The following is a 22504-nucleotide window of genomic DNA, read 5'->3' as shown; positions in this document are numbered from 1 at the left end:
CTGGAGGGGGTTTAGTGTCCTGCTTAAGGGAAATGATTACTTATTTATTTTAACTTATGTCCTTAACCTAACCAGGTCGCTTGATATTTGTTGGACTGTGCAGGGAACAAACAAAATAATAAAATACCTAAAGATATTATAAATAAATAAAATAGATGAAACTGTAATATATTTAAATATATTAAATTATTTAAATATAATAAAAATATAACAAATAATAAAATATAATTTTCCAAAGATATCAAACAACTGTATAATAATAAAAAAACTACAAATATATAAAAATAAATCAAATACAATTAATAAAAATCTATAGAAAAAAATAAAAATGAAAAATAATATATAAAAATATAGTAAACAAACAACATAAATGGAAATATAATCAAATAAATGTAAAGTCTTCATGCATTTAGTATGCGTCAGATGAAGCCTTATGATGACTGGATTTGAGTCTTACATTTTTACTTTATAAGTCATGTCCATTCCCTGTGTTCCTGTAAGAGTGAACCCAGGGAATACCTTCAGTCCTCAGGAAAGCTGACAGTAACTCTTCACTCTGTGGAACATCTACCTCATCACAGCCTGAGTCATGATTCAACACCTGCAGACAGACAGAAGCAATCGAGCTGCAGATCCTGTCTTCTCGCTCCTCTTTCATGTACACACTTTTCATCAGGTCGATTGCTCCTGTCTGTTCCCACAGTGCTGAGCTGATGTGAACAACAGCTGGATGAGAGGAGAGAGGGAGGGAGAGAATTTTTTTTTAAGTGGCAACGTGGCGTTTTCCATTCTGTCTGCAAGTCCAGCCGATGATGGAGAGAAAAAGAGAAGGGAGAGGAAGAAGGGGGGAGGACGTGTCTTCACACTGAGACTTTTTCCTCCTCCCACATCAATTATCCTCTCTCTTCCTCCCTGTTTTCTCTCCCTTTTCTCTTAATCTCCCCTCTCCTCTCACACCCTTTTCTGTCTGGTTCCCCTCACCCCTCCTCTCTCTCTCTCTCTCTCTGCATACGTGGCAGTAGTCTCTCTGTGTTTGAGTGTCTCACAAGGAGCTGCAATTATGTTTTTTCTTTCTCAATTGCCGCTAAATTATCCATCTGCAGCTCTGCAGGTTGAGATCTGACAGACCATAATATCATAATCACTTAAGTGCACTTAAAGTTAAGGAGCAAAACTAATATTTTTTACGCATGCTATTGCAGTTGTATGTCCTTCTCTGTGCCACGTTTTACTCCCAAAAACACTGCTTTCTTTGGGTATACAGTGGTGCAGTGATGACATACTCCTTTTTTAACAAGGGCTCCTTCAGAAAATAGTTTATAGTACTTACACTTTTTTTCCCAGCAGGAAAATACTGGGCTATAAAGGAACTACAGCACGATCACATGACTTGACGTCACCACCGCTAAGCTAAAGGTGGCTAATGTTGGGCTATAAAGGAACTACAGCACGGTCACATGACTTGACGTCACCACCGCTAAGCTAAAGGTGGCTAATGTTGGGCTATAAAGGAACTACAGCACGATCACATGACTTGACGTCACCACCGCTAAGCTAAAGGTGGCTAATGTTGGGCTATAAAGGAACTACAGCACGGTCACATGACTTGACGTCACCACCGCTAAGCTAAAGGTGGCTAATGTTGGGCTATAAAGGAACTACAGCACGATCACATGACTTCACCTCACCACGCTAAGCTAAAGGAGGCTAATGTTGGGCTATAAAGGAACTACAGCACGGTCACATGACTTCACGTCTCCAACGCTAAGCTAAAGGCGGCTAATGTTGGGCTATAAAGGAACTACAGCACGGTCACATGACTTGACGTCACCACTGCTAAGCTAAAGGCGGCTAATGTTGGGCTATAAAGGAACTACAGCACTGTCACATGACTTGACCGTCACCACCGCTAAGCTAAAGGCGGCTAATGTTGGGCTATAAAGGAACTACAGCACGGTCACATGACTTCACGACTCCACCGCTAAGCTAAAGGTGGCTAATGCTGGGTGTGATGACGTTTAGTCGTCTCGTTTAGACAATTGTTAGCAACCGCTGTTTTATAATCCACCAGTCGGGTATTTACTGACATATTAATGTTGTAGAATCATAATCTCTTCAGCTTGTGTTAACCACAGACCTTATTTCAGGCTATCAACCAAAAACACATTCAGCAAATCCTTGACTTCCAACCAATGGAACAGGGACTGGTTAAATGCTGACTCATTTCTGGGTTAGGGCTCATTCCTGTGCAACTGTATTGAGGACAAAAATGAATAAGCAGTACACGAGCTGAGACAGATTCAACTAGAGGGGACGCATTGTCTTTTTCTAATGCTGCACAGGATTTCAATCAGGGTATCTTTCCTCTCCCACTCTCCAGGTATGTATGTAGAAAGTGCATTAAACTACAGACCTCATACTGTGTCTTACATGAAAGACAGCGGTAAAGGTGTGTGTGTGTGTGTGTGTGTGTGTGTGTGTGTGTGTGTGTGTGTGTGTGTGTGTGTGTGTGTGTGTGTGTGTGTGTGTGTGTGTGTGTGTTATATAAACCAATAACAAACATCAAAGCTACTTTTTGTGCTATTTCCTCTATAAAGTCACAGCCTCTTTTAAAATGATTACTACTGTACGCCGAGGGACAGGGAGCCTTTTCACTTTGATGGATGTTTTGCCTTCAGTTAAACTGGGCCTCCTCCTTCTCCTCCTCCTCCTCCTCCTCCTCCTCCTCCTGCTCAACACACAACAACATATAAACACACACCCAGTTTAACTTACAGGGTTTTTAAGGCCTTTTTCTGCTCATATGAACATTTTCTCAAGGTGTTAATGACATGTTTGTTGTGCATTGCCTCTCAGAAAAAATATGTCTAAATTAGAAATAGAAAACTTCATAACGGCCAAAAGAATGCAACTAACTAAGACCCAAATAAAAGACAAAATTGGCAGCATGATTTATTATCGCCTTGGACTCTGAAGTTACATTTCTTCACGTTCAATTAAATGCCAGAAATTCTTCCAGGAGTGCATCGACCTGCAAGTCAAGGGTCAGGACACTAACATTCATTAGTCTGCTGCAGAGCTAATCTGCTAACATGTTTACTGGCTCCCCACTGTTGGCTGACTTTTCTCCAGCCAGACATTTCAAACAGAGCTGCAGACAATTTGCTGCTGGCCAACACACACATACAGTAAAACCTTTATTAAGGGACATTTCTGTGAGAATAAAACTGTGATGTTAGCCGCCTTTAGCTTAGCCGTGGTGAAGTGAAGTCATGTGACCGTGCTGTAGTTCCTTTATAGCCCAACATTAGCCGCCTTTAGCTTAGCCGTGGTGATGTGAAGTCATGTAACCGTGCTGTAGTTCCTTTATAGCCCAACATTAGCCGCCTTTAGCTTAGCCGTGGTGACGTGAAGTCATGTGACCATGCTAGTTCCTTTATAGCCCAACATTAGCCGCCTTTAGCTTAGCGGTGGTGACGTGAAGTCCTGTGACCATGCTAGTTCCTTTATAGCCCAACATTAGCCGCCTTTAGCTTAGCCGTGGTGACGTGAAGTCATGTAACCGTGCTGTAGTTCCTTTATAGCCCAACATTAGCCGCCTTTAGCTTAGTCGTGGTGACGTGAAGTCATGTACAAGTCGTGTGACCGTGCTGTAGTTCCTTTATAGCCCAACATTAGCCGCCTTTAGCTTAGCCGTGGTGACGTGAAGTCATGTGACCGTGCTGTAGTTCCTTTATAGCCCAACATTAGCCTCCTTTAGCTAAGCGGTGGTGAAGTCGTGTGACTGTGCTGTAGTTCCTTTACAGCCCAACATTAGCCGCCTTTAGCTTAGCGGTGGTGAAGTCATGTGACCGTGCTGTAGTTCCTTTATAGCCTATCGTTAGCTTTTCACTTCAGAAATCATGATGTGTTTTTTAACATGTAGAGATTATCCTGCTGAACAAAATGTCTCTGTATCATCAACGTTGAAAGTCTCAAACGTGTCAGAGCGAACTGTTCGTGTGTTCGAGGGAAGTCTGTGATTTGGTCGTTCCTCAAAAATCGTCGGTCTGAGTCTCCACACAGAGACTAACCCTGATAGAAGGTTACAGGCTGTAATTACTGCGACACACAGCACAGCACATGAGCTCACTGCCTCTCTTCAGGACAGGTTTGTAGGGATTTGTAAAAGGACAAGCTGTCGCCCACAATACGTGTCCAAAATCAACCACAGTGGATGCAAACGTGGTTATCCAGAAAGATCTGTACATAGCGTGCTATTGCTGCATCTGGTTAGATTTCCACACATGCAATCACAGCAGATTTTCAGGTAAAGAGGTTGGAAAATGTGTACAGCAAACAAAGGTCTTTTGCTTTGTATATTTCCCCTGGAGTAAACAGAATTTAGTCTTAATAAAGAGCTGGAAGAAGCTGATGGAGAATAGACATTGATATTGCCACACAGTGAGGAGTAAGATAATGTATCTTGGGCTTTCAGTCCAGAGTATGAAACTCTGGACTGAAACAAAGAAGCAGCTGCAGACATTTTGGTGACGTGTAAAAAAAAAACTTGCAGTTTGGACACGGTGTTCTGACATCAGACACACACACACACACACACACACACACACACACACACACACACACACACACACACACACACACACACCCACACACACACACACACACACACACACACACACACACACACACACACACGCTCACTCCACACGCTGTGCTGCAGTGTGGATGGATGCAGGGCAGATCTTCAGTTCTGCTACGTCTCATTACTTTGGAAACCCGTTCACTTCCTGCAGAACAGAAAGTACTTTATGAGCTGAGGAGTTGGCTGAAAGAGCTCCACATTTATTAGAAAGCAGAAGCCATTCATTTTATATTCAATTATATTAAAACAAGTAAAGCCTTTAATGATCTTCAGTCTGCTCCTAAACAAAAGGATAATCAAGGTTGATTAACAAAAGCCATGTTTGTGTTTTACATTCATTCTTAGGGAGTGGCTTTGCAGGATTGAGTCCTTTCCCAAGAAATGAGTCAGCCTTTTAGCACTTCCTGACCAACATTAGCCTCTTTTAGCTTAGCGGTGGTGACGTGAAGTCATGTAACCGTGCTGTAGTTCCTTTATAGCGCAACATTAGCCTCCTTTAGCTTAGCGGTGGTGACGTGAAGTCATGTGACCGTGCTGTAGTTCCTTTATAGCCCAACATTAGCCGCCTTTAGCTTAGCGGTGGAGACGTGAAGTCATGTGACCGTGCTGTAGTTCCTTTATAGCCCAACATTAGCCGCCTTTAGCTTAGCGGTGGAGACGTGAAGTCATGTGACCGTGCTGTAGTTCCTTTATAGCCCAACATTAGCCGCCTTTAGCTTAGCGGTGGTGAAGTGAAGTCATGTGACCGTGCTGTAGTTCCTTTATAGCCCAACATTAACATCTAGAAACCTAAGGTAGCCACCCTTGCTTTAAGGTCCAATGAAATTCAATATTCAGCAACAAAAAATATATATATGTATATAGGCCTACATCAAATATCACCTGAAACATGACAGCCTCAGGTAGTCAGTGATCATTTGTTCAAGGGTAGGGCAGGGAAACTCTTGCCTTCACTCATTCAAGTTCATGCATGCATCTGCGTGTTCAGCAAAAACCCTATCAGCTATTTGACGCATTAATCTCATTCTGTAGGGGCACAGAGGCACAATGGGCGACTCCTGCTAATGGCAATATTGCTAAATGCCAACAGGATGATAAATGTCACATTATTTTAATGTGCAGGGAACAGAATTGTGAGAATTGCTCAGAATCGCTGACTCATCAATCATGACTGTGCAGTGTGAGCCCGCGGCAAAACCTGACATTAAAGTCTCTGATTATTGGAGGAATTACTCTTTCCCATCTTGGCTTATTAAAGTGTCTTTTTAGGCTGCTGCGACAGAGCCTGCCAGCATCACCTCGTTCCTTCCCTTGTTAATCAGATGAAACCACATACAGTAGCACACTTGTTTGTTTTCATGTGATACTGAGGGTCTGTTTTCGTCTGCTTTAATCTATTTTTCAGGCTCTGTCTACTTCCTGTCCTGCGGGTGAATGTGTCTACCTTACATGCATCCCTTTGCAGGTGCAGAATCAAGACGACATGATATTGATAGCAGAAGGTCTAGATGTTTCTTATCACATACCAATCTGATCTCTTCTTGTTCCTATTCTGAAATATCTGATCCACATTAAAGTGTTCCTTTAGGTTTTGGAATGCGAATCAAAGCTGGAATCGTCTGTGTTCTCGCTGCTGAGGTGGGCAACAACAATTGTCACGTGGCTCTCTGTTGTTGGTTTGTTCTTCAACATGTCTGAACGCGGTCCGTGCCACGTGTACCTGCAGAGCTGGAGAACAAATTGCACTGACCATGAAGTCGTGGTTCAGCTGCTGGATCTCATTCATCCTGATGTTCCTTATCAGGGCTTGTGTGAGCCTGTGTGATGGACATCTTTCCCCCGACTTGCATGTTTGTTAGTTTTGTTGCACCTGTTAGGAGGGTATAGCTTCAGTTAGGAGATTGACCTTTGAGGAGGTTCATGGCGTCAGAGGGTCCACAGTGGGAATAGCAAGATTATGCACAACAATTCGCTTTTTACTCAAGTATGTTAGACTAGCTCTTCTTCTGTTCTCCTTCCTCATGCTCTTCTTCTTGTTGTAGGATTTTAACTGTCTGCCCTTTTCAACCAACAGAATAAGGTTATCTGACGTCAAATAAGCATCACAGCTTCTACTTTACAATTTGTCAGAGAGTAGAATTACAAAAGATTCTTCCCATTTGTTTTATTTAGATTTGTTCATGTGTAGCATCACAGAGGGATGTTATCAAGCTTCAAAACAAATCCTATAATCCTGTTTTCTTTATCAGACACACACTTTATTTAAGATAAGATGAGACAAGACAAACCTATACAAAGTGAAATTGCTGTAGATGCAATATAAAGTGGGACAGAAACAAATGTAAATAATAAGATAACAATAAGGTACAAACCCAACTTCTATAAAACCTTCAAGTTATTCAATCAATCTAGATTTGTTAAATTAACTCTGAATAGAAGTAGTTAAGAAGTATAATGCAGCAGAAGATGGAAAAACTTAAGTGCCTATAATTGTACTTAAATAGCATAATCAATTAGTAACTTTCACATCAGTAATATTGCACGATATAACCCGTTTATGTGCAGATAAAGTACACCTGCATACACCTTCAGTGATGTGGATTAACCTGATTGTCCCCCCAAACAGAGAGGAAATCCCCGGCGGAGGCTCCAGGAGCGACCGGAGTGTTTGCTCTCCTCAGTCTAACTGTAACCCCCTGCTGATGGGTGTGTTTGTTTGGGCTGCCTGGACAGGATCTCACAGCCTTCACTGCACCCCACCCTCACCCCTAACCATGGGACCAACACACACACAGACACATTAATTACCTGGTCAGCTGAGGACAGAGTGTGTGTGTGTTTGTTAACAATCTAATAGGCTATAGCTAAACCCTAATACAGAGTGTAGACTGACTGATCGAGGAGGCTGGGGAGGATGAATTCATCAGAAAAACACTCGATGAAAAGTCGCGTGTGAACCCGTCTTATAGTGTGCACCACTAAGATACAGCAGAAGCAGAAGTGCTCAAAGTAAATACAATTCAGAAAGTCCCCAAAATTAAAATGATGGAGGCTCTGGAACAGGAGCTGTTCTTAAGTTTGACTTTTCTCTCATTCATTTTATTTTTGGTGTTTTTAATTCAATGTTTTATTTTGTAGTATTTTTATTTTATTTATTAGATTTCTTTATGTATTTATTTATTTTACATTATTATTGTTTGTTTCTTATAGTGTGCACAACTAAGACACAGGTATTTAAACTTGAGCTAACTGGATGGATAACTGGTTTACAGAAGGCCAAGGGTACAAATTCGAAGCAGTGCTGGATACGTAATCGCAGAAGTCTGTGTTCAACGGGAGCGCTGATTTGGTTGACTTTACTTAGCATGTTCTGCAGGTTGTCTTTGATCCAGATGTCAAGCAGAAACAAGTCATCGACCTGTGTCTATTTCAACGCAAGCATCCCAGTGTTTCGCTTCACTTCATGCAATCTTGTAGGATGCTGTCACTACCAGAGTATCCTATAAGAGCTGCAACAAAGTTAGACTAAAATGGAATAAATGTGAGCTTGTGAATGCATCCTAATAGGCCTAACATTAAAATGAAAAGACATCTGTTCACTTTTCACAGGATACGTTAATAAATTCTGCACAGATCTGATTCAAACTCGGCTGTAATTTGCCCTGCTGTGCTTTCAGCCAATGGAAAGTTGAAGCCTGTCGACACTTCATTCAAATAAAGCGTTCAACCACATGGCAAACACGCTGTATTTGCTTTAATATATTACTTTAATTATATCAAGAAGCCAATGTTTGTCAGGGGGAAGTAGAAACTGAATACACACACAGCATATCTCAGATACACGGTGTGTGTCAGCAGTCAAGTGGAAGATGAATGTACAAAATACACTTTATTGCAGTTAGACACAATTACACCTGAGACACACACCATCTCTCCGTGGATTACCTGCCTTGCTCAGAGGCTGCTTGGATCCTTTTTTTAATGTCAATTTCTGCATTTAAACTGTCCCTGACTCTTCCATCAGAGAACAGACATCACCCATGAGATCGGCTGCAGAGAGACAGTGTTCGTGTGTGTGGGAGGGTAATATGAGGAATCCAGTGACTGTATGGTTGTCTGTGGAGTTTGTGCTGAACACAATGAGCCTCTGTTGGCCTGCTGCAGGGTGAGGGGCCGGCCAGGGACTGTGTGCCCTCTGCAGCGTCTACCAGGCTTCTGCAGAAGCGCTCCGATCTCATAATTAAGTAAAAGTTGATTGCAAAATGACTGTTACAGGTAGAAGTCCTACATTGTCCCTTGAATGTTTCAAAACAATTTCATCTCCTTAGAAAGTGTGCGCACCTTAATCCCACAGCGCCTCCTGGTGGTTAAAGCGTCGCCTCCTAACCTCAAAGTATTTTCCAAACTTAAGAATAACGCAGTAGACATAGAGAGGCAGAACTGATTTTTATTTCCCGTGTGTACACAACATAAAGACAGTTACTAAAGGAGAGGAAACAGATCTCTTTATAAGACAGAGTGAATTATGACTTCAGGTTGTTAATAGAAAACAAAAGGTGTGTTAGTTCATTTAAGAAACATGATTGGTTTGATCTGTGGTAGTGTAAAGGAAGTCGTTTGTCCAGCATATGACATTTGTCATTTTAAATCCAATGCATGCAGCAACACTGAGGGAAACAGAGGCGATACTTTGCATTAAGGTTTATAATCCAGGGAATGTAACTTCAGTTGTGTTAAAGGAAGTCCACTAGTGTTCGTGTGCAGCTTTTATAACAGGACAAACGCCCTGATGTTTCTGTCAAATAAAGACATCTGAAAGTAACAACACATAACTCATCAGGGCTGCTTTAAGGACGTTCTGGGTATAGTAAAGTGATCAATTAGATCAGGCCACTACTGATTATCGTGCTGCATATCAGAGGCCTGACATCATGACCTGGTAAATCTCGACACTGAGGTGGGGGGGTTTTTTGTGCGTATGAGTTTGGGGGGCGGGGGGGTCTGTTAGACTTTTTCCAGCATTGACCTTCACTTTGCATCAGCAGCCAGGACTTCCTAAAGAAAAACACACATGGAGGAAATGAGCAGAGATCCAAGTCACATTTGTTAAATCACAACAGATCATAGAGGAAATACTTGCAGGACTAAAAGGCTCCATCAGATCGCCGACGTCATGTATTTTGACTTTTTTTTATTGCCATCTGATCAAGCAGAAGTGCTTAAAAGTAATATAATAACTATTCAGAAAGTCCCCAAAATTAAAAGGATGGAAACTCTGGAACAGGAACTATTTTTGGGTTTTAGTATTTTTTTTATTCAATCAATTTTTTTTTGTCCTTGTTTATAATTCAATGTTTTATTTTGTAATATTTTGATTTAATTCATTTATTAATTATTTTATTTAATTTATTTTTAGCTACTTTTTACATTTATTCTTTGATCCTTTTTTATTCATTTATTATTTATAGTTCTTTTATTAATTTTGCATGTATTACTTTACTGAGTGGGTTATCTGTTGTTTATCTTTGGGCTATTTTATTGCATTTACCTTCTTAGACTCACGTACACATGCTCTGAATTCAATGTCTTATTTTCTGTTTATCTTTTGTTGTGCCACACACTTATGAAGCACTCTGAGTGTGTAAAGTGCTCTACGAATAAAGCTTTATTATTAATATCATAACTTATATCTGGTGAAAGTCATTCATGCAAGTTCCTATTGTTTCTGGTTGACCCCGCAAAGATTGACTGAGTTTATGGAGATCATAAGCATGCATCTGTGGATAAACCTAACTCAGTGTGGACTTTAATATCCCCCGTCACGTCACCTGTTGTAGTGCAGCACGCTCCTTCATTTGGTGCCGATGTACTTGACCTCCTTCCCGCATTTCTTCAGAGTCTCCGTGAGAAATTCCACGTCTCTTTCGGACTCGATCCAAACCATTTTGTTGGCCAGGTCGATGTCAAACGTCACATCTGACAGAACAGAGAGGCAATGAGTTTAATTACATAAAGAAAGGAAACTCCCGCAATGAGTCACCATAAGTCCCTCTAATCTAATGTTGGTCATATGTTGACTAAACCAAATGAGGTGTGTGTGTGTGTGTGTGTGTGTGTGTGTGTGAGGCTTGTAGAAAAACAGAAGAGCCACTCATTTGAATGACCCAGTAAAACATCAGGGGACATGCTGCCGGAGTCAAAGTCCTTTATGCCTCGGTTTAATTAACATCACACAATATTTATCAAAGACTGTTGGGATACGTGTATTAAAGAGGCCTTATGAAGGTTTCAGTGTTGCCACGATGCCAACATTTCTGTTTCCATACCAAGCCAAGAATTACGATTTCGATACTTTTCTTAAAAAAGGGGAAACCATCTTAAACGTCAGTATTGTGCTTTATTTCAAACCTGGAGAAAAAATCAGTCCAACAAACTACTTATAGTAGATGAAGTACATTATTCAACAGTTTACATGAACTTTGGATCATAACACGGGAGAAATACATGGAGTGCTCTCTGTTCCCCTCTCCCTCTCTCCCTCTCCTGACAGCCAGTCGTATGCTCCGTCTCATGCAGCTCAATGCTCCAGTAATGAGTGACCCGACAGTGAAGAATAAACATATTAATAACTGGTTCAGCTAGTTCCAGATGTAGATCAGATAGTTAAGTGTGTCAGGTATTTCACTTGAAGTATGTGTTTTGCTCGGTGCACCGGTCCCGTCACAACGGGTGGAGCTGCGGCGGTGATCATGTAGAGCTGCGTGTCTCCGTCAGCAGAGATGAAACCAAATTGTAAATATTCTTCTCTCTTTTTGCACTATTTTATTTATCTTATTTGCACCATGTATGTTGAGTTGTTGGAGGAGCACGCGACATAAGATTTTCATTGCCAACATATACGCTGTATCTGCTGTGCATATGACGAATAAAACCTTGAAACCTTGAAAGTATTTCCAAATTTCGTTTCATGCATCTTTTTTGTCAACAAGCCGAGTCACATCGGGAATAGCACTCGCACTCGCAGCCATGCTCTCGTTTTGTCACATGATCCGACAGCTAGAGCGTGCATGAGGGAGGGGAGGCTTTTTAACGGCAGGGTATCGCGATACCCTTCTAGTATCGGTGCACCGTGCAACACTAATAGGTTTTAGTGCATGTTAATGGTCTGCAAAGGCTAAAATCCCCGGGTTCCCTCCAGCAATAAACTTGATTTTGTCACATATTCCCTGTACTCAGTTTAAGTTGTATGAATATTCAAATGCTGTGCAAATAATTATCTCCATTTTCAGTATTTTCTATGTACAATAGATTTGCTCCTTTTCTTACAACTGATTTCCACATGCTGTGTTCATGTATGCACTGTGTGTATTTATGTGTTAACCAATGAACCTGATTCTGATTCTGTTGGGATGATGGGACGATACCCAGTCATTTTTCCAGCATATTGATAATATTCAGGCTCTCATATTGAGACAGGATTTGACAGTCTCACCTCCCAGCTTGTTGAGGATCCGGGTCACGGCTCCTGAGCAGCCCTCACATGTCATGGCCACCTCGAACCCGTGCTTTTGCTGCAACCAGATTAGATAATGAGCTGTAATCTCACTGGGGGAATGGCTCCTTTATAACCACACTTACATTACAACACTATCACTCTATCAACAGACTACCTGACACCACATATTCATCTTTTGAACCTGTGTCAACCACAGACCTTACTTCGAGCTAATTTCCAAAATCCTAAGGAGAAATCCCAGTGACTGAGACGAAGTTGTAAAATGCTAACTCACTTTTAGGACTCGTTCCTGCGCCACTCTATACAGATGTGCTGTAAAGTAGCCCCATGCATACTGATGCTGGAAATACATATCTGAGTTTGAATTCATCTTACTGCACTTTGACGTGATGTTAACAATGGCTTCATTGTCCCCCACGGTAGCTGGAACATGGCAGTAAAACGCTTACATTGCTAATTGATGTTTGCTTCTTTCTGTGGTTTCAATGGAAGTGTTTTCTGGTCAGCTGACTGAAACCAGTCTGAGAGCTACAGGCTACCTAGCTACGCGGAAAGGAAACGCTTTTTCATTGGAAACATTCGGATGTTAACTCACGGTCATGTTGGAGGATTTGAAGTGCGACCGTCTGTCAGACTGGCGGAGGACTTTGGGACGTGGAGATGTTGCAGTAAGATATGGAACCGGTCCCCGTTAGCCCGTGCGAAGCTAGACTGGGAAAGAGAACCGGAAATAGCGTCAGAGGCGGGGCTTCCTTCACTCCTGAGAGCTGGTACCATTATTGTATTTTTTACTATAACTGTTTCGATTTTTTGTACAATTATTGTTGTATTATTATTATTACTGTATTTTGTATTTTTGTATTATAATGTTTTTTTTATTGCTGTTGTATTTTTTAAATATCTTTTTTTGTATCTTATTATTATTATTATTATTATTATGTTTTAGTTTTGTATCATAATTCTTGGTATATTTGTCATTTTAGTATAATTGTTGTATTTTAAATAAATTTTATTAGTATTATATTTTTTTATTGTTATAAGAATTACTCTTTCCAGGATTTGTGTATGATTATTAATACATTATTTTATTTTAAGGACTACACACGTGTTCGTGCTGGAACAATATGCGCTGCATTACAGACGTCTCGTTCCTGCTTGTTTTATTTTGGAGGAAACTTCTGCTTTTGTTTTGGTTAACTTGACTCCGGCGGTGACTTGTCTTTCTGTTTGTAATACCCATTTTAAACCCTTTGTGTTGTTTAATCATATTTCATATAATTGCATCATCAAATTATACCAGAAGAAGCTCAAATAAATCACCGATAAAACTGCGTAGATCTAGACGCAGTCTCAATCAATGTAGTCCGTCCCGCCCAGGAAAACAAATCAAGCGCACCCAAGAAGTACATTTTATTTCAAAATAAAAGCCTTTGTGATTTTACCATAAAATGAAAGGTCACAATTATCAAAATCATTTACAAATTTAAAATGTGTTTTTGTTTATTTGCCAATTTTCAGTTGTAGGTTTCCTGGACTGTGCAACACTTTATATGTTTACAGTGTTCGTTCTGTGTACATTTTTGCAAAATATAAATATATTTTTAGTGGTGTAAAGTAACGAAGTACTGTTATTCTACACCACTACAATTCAGAGGTAAATGGTGTACTTTTAGTCCACTACATATATTTAATACCTGTAGTTACTTTACAGATTTGGGAAATTAACACAAGGATTACTTTTACTGTCGGTACTTTTGTACATTTGAATGAGAGTACTTTCTACTTTTACTTGAGGAACATTTTGAATACTTTTACTGTGACAGAGTATTCCTACACTCTGGTACATCTACTTTTACACATACAAGATCTGAGTACTTCTACTTTTACTCAAGGACAAGATCTGAGTACTTCTACTTTACTCAAGTACAAGATCTGAGTACTTCTACTTTACTCAAGTACAAGACCTGAGTACTTCTACTTTACTCAAGTACAAGATCTGAGTACTTCTACTTTACTCAAGTACAAGATCTGAGTACTTTTACTTTTACTCAAGAACAAGATCTGAATACTTCTACTTTACTCAAGTACAAGATCTGAGTACTTCTACTTTACTCAAGTACAAGATCTGAGTACTTCTACTTTACTCAAGTACAAGATCTGAGTACTTCTACTTTACTCAAGTACAAGACCTGAGTACTTCTACTTTACTCAAGTACAAGATCTGAGTACTTCTACTTTACTCAAGTACAAGATCTGAGTACTTCTACTTTTACTTAAGAACAAGATCTGAATACTTCTACTTTACTCAAGTACAAGATCTGAGTACTTCTACTTTACTCAAGTACAAGATCTGAGTACTTCTTAACTTCCTCTTAGCTGTCTGAGTGTTACTTCATCCTCTTCTGCTCGTGTCTCAGTTCTGAACTGACAGGAAGGAAAGTGTGTTTGATATTTATAAAGGAAGTAGAAAGGTCTAAATAGAAAGGTCTGAAGATCACAGCCTGATGAAGCGGTTTGTTTTTAATGATTCAGAATTTATAGTTTGCTGGGTTTCTACTTCAACTTGAGTAACATTTTGAATGCAGGACTTTTACTTGTAACAGAGTATTCCTAAACTTGTACTTACTTACTCAAGTACAAGATCTGTGTACTTGTACTTACTTACTCAAGTACAAGATCTGTGTACTTGTACTTACTTACTCAAGTACAAGATCTGTGTACTTCTACTTACTAACTTAAGTACAAGATCTGTGTACTTGTACTTACTTACTCAAGTACAAGATCTGTGTACTTCTACTTACTTACTCAAGTACAAGATCTGAGTATGTCTACTTTTACTCAAGTACAAGTTCTGTGTACTTGTACTTACTTACTCAAGTACAAGATCTGTGTACTTCTACTTACTTACTTAAGTACAAGATCTGTGTACTTGTACTTACTTACTCAAGTACAAGATCTGTGTACTTCTACTTACTTACTTAAGTACAAGATCTGAGTATGTCTACTTTTACTCAAGTACAAAATCTGAGTACTTGAGTACTTCTACTGTTACTCAAGTACAAGATCTGAGTACTTCTACTTTACTCAAGTACAAGACCTGAGTACTTCTACTTTTACTCAAATACAATATCTGAGTACTTCTACTTTTACTCAAGTACAAGATCTGTGTACTTCTACTCTTACTCGAGTAAACATCTGAGTAGATCTGAGTACTTTTACTTTTACTCAAGTACAATATCTGAGTACGTCTACTCTTACTTGAGTACACGATCTGAATGTCTTAGAGTACAGGATCGGAATGTCTTAGAGTACAGGATCGGAGTACTTTTACTTGAGTACACGATCTGAATGTCTTAGAGTACAGGATCGGAGTACTTTTACTTGAGTACACGATCTGAATGTCTTATAGTACAGGGTCGGAGTACTTTTACTTGAGTACACGATCTGAATGTCTTAGAGTACACGATCTGAATGTCTTAGAGTACACGATCTGAATGTCTTAGAGTACACGATCTGAATGTCTTAGAGTACACGATCTGAATGTCTTAGAGTACAGGGTCGGAGTACTTCTCCTAACGGTTTTCCGTTATTATTATCCGTATCTATGGCAACAGAACGTCAAACGCACACGTCCCCTCGGGTCACATGACCTGCTCCGCTGGCTCGCGGACCGACAGCCGACTCCTCCTGCTCTGCTTCAATCTGTATTCAGCATTTCAGCCGGAGACATGATAGGAAAATTCAGAGGTCTGTGGCGAGGATAACCTCAATTAAACCCAGCCGGATACCCGCACAGAGATTACACGGAGGTGGGAGGTAGGTTGTTGTTTATTGTTGTTTATTTGGAGCCTTTTCGTGGCGTGTTTACGGTCTCAAAGATGGCATCGCAGCATGAAGCTAATGTTAGCTAAGAGCTAAGCTGGTAGGTCGGGAAAATCAAAACAACCTGGTGTTTCTGTGCTCGGTTATTGGTGTTTAGATTTGCTGTTGCTTAAGAAGGACACGTCTCTCCATTTCGGGTCCATACACGTCTTTCCTGCCTCTGACATGTCTCCATGATTTAATGCTCAAAAAGCTCTTTATTTTTCTCATGTCTGCATCACCTCTTTTCACCCTCTGTCTGAAACCAGTTTTTTTTAGCCTTTGCAGACCATTAGCATGCACAAACACCTATACAACACACGACAGAAACCGGGAACATTCAAAACAGCACAATAGGACTCCCAAGTATTTGCCATGTTTAGCCCACGTCTCCCGTTCTATCTTTTCCAGTAGACTTCCTCGGAGGTAACCAGAAATGAAAAGCTCAGCCCTATTTCACTGCCTTCATGGCATACTTAATGAAACATAAGCTCATTAAATAGTGTTTTCACTGCTGTTTGCTTTACCGCCCTGTCCATTAAGAAGACAGAGACAATGGTCAAAGATTATTGTGAAACAATGAGTAGATCTTCGGGTTTCCCTCTCTGTAGTGTGTGTGTGTGTGTGTGTGTGTGTGTGTGTGTGTGTGTGTGTGTGTGTGTGTGTGTGTGTGTGTGTGTGTGTGTGTGTGTGTGTGTGTGTGTGTGTGTGTGTGAGAGAGAGTGAGTGACTGTGTTAAGTAACCAAGTACACTTACTGTTAAGTACTGTACTGAAGTACAATTTTGAGGTACTCCTATACTCTGGTACTTCTACTTTTCTTAAATCTGAGTACTTCTCTGGTGGGTGTTGAAGGAGGTTCTCGTCAGACACTAGAGGTGTTGGGTTTGTTCACTCTGGGCAAACAGGGAATGTGCTGTGTTAGCTCATCATCAGTAAACACTGGATAATCCCCCAATCTGCAGTGTTTTATTGACAATGTAAAGCTCACTTGTTTGTATGTTATGGCTTGAGCTCAAATATCCTTTTGCATTATATAGTAAGGGGACACTTTGTAAGAAAACACTACAAAGCATACTTTTCCCAAACTTTGCACAGCATTTTTAAGGTTATTTTAGGTACATAAGCTTTGAAACTGAAAGCATTAGTCAATCATTAATTTATCCAGATCGTCAATCCACAGAACATGAATCTACAGTTATTTTAAATATTGATTGATCACATTTAATTAACAAAAGTGCTATATTTTTACTGGATTTTTAGTTTAACAACACTGTAAACTGAATATGTAAGGCATTTTAGACTTTTGGTTGTACAAAATAAGCAGCATGAGTGTCAGATTGACTCTGGGAAATTATACTGGGAATCTTCTTGTATAGTTTCTGAATAAAAAAATGGTTTAAGAATTTTAAAAAAGTCCATTATTTACTGAATAATAATCACTAGCTGCAGCAGCCAATAAACATCTGTTTTATTAGAAATAAATGCAATATTTAAAATGTTATATTTCCATGATCATATCAAGAACCAGCTTTATTGAATTGTTCATATAATGAAAATAAAATCAAACTTTAAAGACGTTATTTCTTCTACCTGAAGGCTTGACAGAATTAAAAAGGGTGCGATCTTACAAAGTATTTGAGGTTTATAATTCACGTGCTATTGTCGCGGCTTCCTTCGAGCCACTTAGACGCCTTTTAAACAGACATTTCTAACGCATTAACCTTTAATCTATCCACTTTATTACAGCTGTGATGACTTGTCTGACTTCAGATGATACAGACACGTTCAGCAAAGATAATAGGCTTCTACTATAGTCAAACGAATCCCTCAAACTCAAATTAAAGAAACAACAACTAAGTCTTCTTCTGTAACTTAAAAACTGTCTGGATGAAGTCTTCCACGCAGGTTGCCCATCTCTCTGAGTCTCCTGAAAGGCTGGCGCCCTGGGAAATGTAGTCTTTCATAGGCTCTTGACTACAATATTCTTCCTTTTCACAAAAAACAAAAGACTGGCTCTCACAACAACCTTTACTTTTTAGATTTTTCCCTGTGAATGATCTGTGTTTTTGATAAAAAATGGACATGGCAGTCAGTGTTCTCAAATTCCCACACCGTAAACAGCTTTTTGTTTCAGTTTAGGTGCTGGTAATCGCACCACAACTGTTTTAATTTCCCGTCTTCATTGTTGGTCTTCACGAGTCACGACACATTGTGAAACCGCTGAGTTTTTTTTTTACTTTAGAGGAAACCACGTTTGTCTTGATGCTCACTGAACCTCTGCTGAACCACGAGAGGAGCTGCCAGGAGAAATCCATTTCAACTTTTGTACACTTGAGTGGCCTGGTAGATGTTCTGTAAAATATCCCAGGATGCAGTAGTACTGATGTACGATAGAGGCAGGGTAAACGCCTGAACCTGGAATTCAAAAACACCCGTAAATGGTGGTTTTCCTGTAAAAACTGTCCACTTTCAGGAGTCGTTAACACTGAGCAGTGACGCCGTGACAGGCAGATAAGGGAACGTAGATAAAGTCATGACGGCTACATTTTGGTTCCTTCAAATTGTGGCGACAGTCTCTGTGATGAGTCAGCAGGTGGACAGCAACGCCTTGTGCAAACCCTCAAAATAATACCTTAATATAACCTGATCTAACAGAGAAAATAAGGAAACCAGTCTTAAGTTGCAGCCCTAACTTTGGTATTTATTGACTTCACAATGTCAAATATACCACGGTATATTTATTAAGGGTTTGTGCAAAGTCTCAAGGTTCAAAAATGTGTTTCAAGGCTCGAGTTTTACATTTACTGCTCGAAATATGTTTTATTTTCAACACAATTTGGCATTTCACATATGCAATCAACACTATTTACTGGGAAAGGATAACACATATGTGTTATGCAGGTAGCTTAGCACTAAAAAATCAACTATGAATCAATCAATTATGAACAGCTGGTAAAATAAGGCTTAAATATACAGATCGCTAACGATATACATAAAGGAACTTTATTTTTCTAAATGATATTTATGGTGGCAAAAAAAGTGTTTGTGTAAAATAGTTTGGCTTTATTGTTTCTGCACAAACCCTTTACACTCCCGTCTCCAATGAACTATAACCTCTTAATTCATTCATGTTGATTAGGGCTCACTGATTGAAAGATGTGTTCCCAATCAGAAGTCCTTTATTCGTCCCACAGCGGGGGACATTTACAGAATCAGAAATACTTCATTAATCTCAAGCTGGGAAATCTTTCCATTGCAGCAGCGCAATACAAAAGAAGAAGCATAACAAATAATTAGAACTAAAAATAAGAATGAGAAATATACAAATGTCAGGGTTGCATGTTCAGTCCAGTTTACAGAGAGGCTACAGAGCAGAGAGTTGTCTGCAGCCAGAGGGGAATTATTGTACAGAGTTACTGCAGAGGGCAGGAAGGTTCTCCTGAACCTGTCGTTGTGACAGCGGAGCTGGAGTGGTCTGTTGGAGAAGGAGCTCCGCTGTCTGTCCAGCTGCAGTTGGAGAGGGTGGGAGGGGTTATCCATAAAGGACAACAGTTTGTTCAGAGTTGCATACATGGGACTTGTTGATCTGAAGCGGATCAATTCCTTCCTTCTTTCATTGAACAGTTTTTTGTTTCTGTTCTGCAAAGTGTAGCTGTCGATGCTGGACTCCCTGATCACCCGGTATTAGGATCTGAGAGGCTGGGAGACACCGACCCGACATGATGGCCTCCAGCGACGTGGACACCAGAGAAGGTAATGAAGGTAAACTCTCTCCCTGGATCGCAAACAAAACTCTGGTTCTGTAGTTTGATATAAAGCGGGTACATATAAGGACATGTATTCCAGACTGGCAGGTAGGCGCTGAATTCACACGTTGTTTGACTCAGCTGGTTTCCTGTTTGGCCGGAGATCTTATCAGTCAAATTTAAATATTGAAAATGTTGTGATAAAGGAACACTCCGTACGATTTATATACTCCCCGTCTTTAGAACAACAACACAATCTAATACTTCAAGCTCAATGCAGTCATTTAAAGACAAATACTTTTATTCATTCTCTTTTTTTGACAGATTTGAGGGAAATGTCTATTAAGTCCATTAAGACATGAGCTGAATTAAACCTCAATGCATGAAATACTTAATCATCGTCGGCAGACTATGCTGCAACGGGCCCAGGATCCTCTCTTTGTTGTTTCTGTCACTTTGTAGAAGCTGTATTCATTATTGGTGGAAGGCTGGTTCTCTGGAGTTACTGGGTTTTTTCTGATCTCACTCCGCTCACTGGGGTCTGTGCAGAGTGAGAGGCTGAGTCAGACCGCAGTTGCAAACACACTGAGTACAGTAACTGGGACTGGATTGATTGTTTGACTGGTTGTGGAGGAAGAAGTGGTCGACTGAATGCCAGAATTGAAGCGGAATTGTTTATGCGCTTCAAAGTGTTGCTACCGGAGTTTAGCCCCTCAAGGCTTTCTTTTTGGACTGCCTTCTGAAGTGGCTTTGTGTCTCTTTGTTTTATTTTTGGTCTGTGTTTGTCTTCCCGTGGTTGAATTAGCTTTGCATCGCTGTCTTTGTAATAATTTGAGTGTCCTTGTAGTCTTTTTGTGTCTCTTTTTAGTAGTATTGACTTTCTTAGCCATTGTTTTATATTTCTCTGTGGTCATTTTGTGTCTTTCTGTCTTTAGCTTAGCTCTTTGGTTGGTTTCCTCCCTTTTTCTTTGGCGTTATTTTTGACATGTGGTTGGTTCCCCCCTTTCTTAAATGAATGATGTGTCTCTTTGCAGCTGTTCTGCTTGTTTTAAAGTCTCCTTTTGGTCTTTCTGTGTCTTCTGTAGTCTTTAAATGTTCTTAGTAATTGCTTTATGTTTCTTTGTGGTCATTTTGAGTCCCTTCTTGTGGTTTCGTGTCTCTTTGAGTCACGTTCTGCAGTCATGTGGTGTCTGATAATGCCAAGAGTTCAGCTGAGATGGTTATGATCAAAGGCCAAAGCGCTTCACAGAAGTGAAAGTATAGTTTCTTTTTTTTAATGGTTTCACTATGAGAGACTTAATTGACAACGTTCTTACATCACATCTTCCAAAAGAAGTTCCTCTCTGTTTGAACAAAAAGGTTTTTCTTAAACCCATATTTGTTGGCGCTCAGACCTTCGAAGCAAGGGAAGAGCTGGACAGAGATCTGACGCAATCTTTTGCCAGATCAGAATTCAGAGGAAAAAAGTCTAAATTCTGAAAAAAAGTCTAAATTCTTGTATAAATTCTAAATTAAAGAAAAAATAATTATTGGAAAAAGTCTGAATTCAGAGGAAAGAATAATTCAGACTTTTTAAATTTCATTTAAGAATTCAGACTTTTCTCCAAATTTGAAGATTTTCAGCAAAATGTCAGAATTCAGAGAATAACATCAGAGACAAATCTATACAAATGATGTTCACGAGTGGACCTTTCCTTCTCCAGCATTTTCACTACAGTCAAGTTATTGTTGGCTTTCCACCGGCTGAAAACAAACCAGTATTAAGACGGCGGTGAAGCAGCAGACAGCAGGAAACATTTGGTACAACTCTCATTTGTGGGCGTCATGCATGTAGATAAACTTGACGACAATAGGAATCATGGAGCTAAATTCTCCATCAGTGTGCAAGTGTGTGCAGTGGCGTGGGAGTTAAGTAAATATGATCATCCTATGAGGAATGTTTTAAAGAAGTGCTAAAGAGAGAAGTCCTTAACATCGCCTCCACATGTTATCAGTGCTGTGCGACAGAAGGCCTCTTTCTAATCTTTGCCTTTCTCTTGTTCGCCTCAGGTTCTTTGTTCTCGGACCAAAATCCCTCAGAAATGGACGCTCTGTGTCCCTCTCCTCCTGGACCTACCCGAACCACAGCACGGTCACATGACTTCAGCTCACCACCGCTAAGCTAAAGGCGGCTAATGTTGGGCTATAAAGGAACCACAGCACGGTCACATGACTTCAGCTCACCACCGCTAAGCTAAAGGCGGCTAATATTGGGCTATAAAGGAACCACAGCACGGTCACATGACTTCAGCTCACCACTGCTAAGCTAAATGCGGCTAATGTTGGGCTATAAAGGAACTACAGTACGGTCACATGACTTCACGTCTCCACCGCTAAGCTAAAGGCGGCTAATGTTGGGCTATAAAGGAACCACAGCACGGTCACATGACTTCAGCTCACCACCGCTAAGCTAAAGGCGGCTAATGTTGGGCTATAAAGGAACCACAGCACGGTCACATGACTTCAGCTCACCACCGCTAAGCTAAAGGCGGCTAATATTGGGCTATAAAGGAACCACAGCACGGTCACATGACTTCAGCTCACCACTGCTAAGCTAAAGGCGGCTAATGTTGGGCTATAAAGGAACCACAGCACGGTCACATGACTTCAGCTCACCACCGCTAAGCTAAAGGCGGCTAATGTTGGGCTATAAAGGAACTACAGTACGGTCACATGACTTCACGTCTCCACCGCT

The 22504-nt window shown here is 40.3% G+C and overlaps 1 protein-coding gene and 1 long non-coding RNA gene across 3 annotated transcripts; one reads left to right on the top strand and one right to left on the bottom strand.

The window, feature by feature from the left end:
- Positions 1–9076: 9076 nt before the first annotated feature.
- atox1 (antioxidant 1 copper chaperone) lies at positions 9077–12931 on the bottom strand. Its single transcript, XM_063875711.1, has 4 exons — positions 12757–12931; positions 12138–12216; positions 10474–10621; positions 9077–9700 (listed from the first exon to the last, which is right to left on the bottom strand). Exons 1-3 carry the CDS (start codon positions 12760–12762, stop codon positions 10497–10499), a joined length of 210 nt encoding a protein of 69 aa, XP_063731781.1. The 5' UTR covers positions 12763–12931; the 3' UTR covers positions 9077–9700; positions 10474–10496.
- A 2874-nt stretch (positions 12932–15805) lies between these two features.
- On the top strand, positions 15806–21893 carry LOC134859769 (uncharacterized). 2 transcript variants are annotated; one of them, XR_010165156.1, is made up of 3 exons: positions 15806–15977; positions 19677–19786; positions 21820–21893. It is a non-coding gene; the product is annotated as an uncharacterized LOC134859769 (long non-coding RNA). The 2 variants fall into 2 exon arrangements; XR_010165157.1 differs by having other exon boundaries at positions 19672–19786.
- The last annotated feature ends 611 nt before the right edge of the window (positions 21894–22504 follow it).

This window comes from Eleginops maclovinus, chromosome 23 (genome assembly GCF_036324505.1).
Source record: "Eleginops maclovinus isolate JMC-PN-2008 ecotype Puerto Natales chromosome 23, JC_Emac_rtc_rv5, whole genome shotgun sequence".
NCBI classification, from domain to species: domain Eukaryota; kingdom Metazoa; phylum Chordata; class Actinopteri; order Perciformes; family Eleginopidae; genus Eleginops; species Eleginops maclovinus.
Note: the sequence above shows the minus strand (reverse complement) of the source record. Positions and strands in the feature narration are given on the sequence as shown.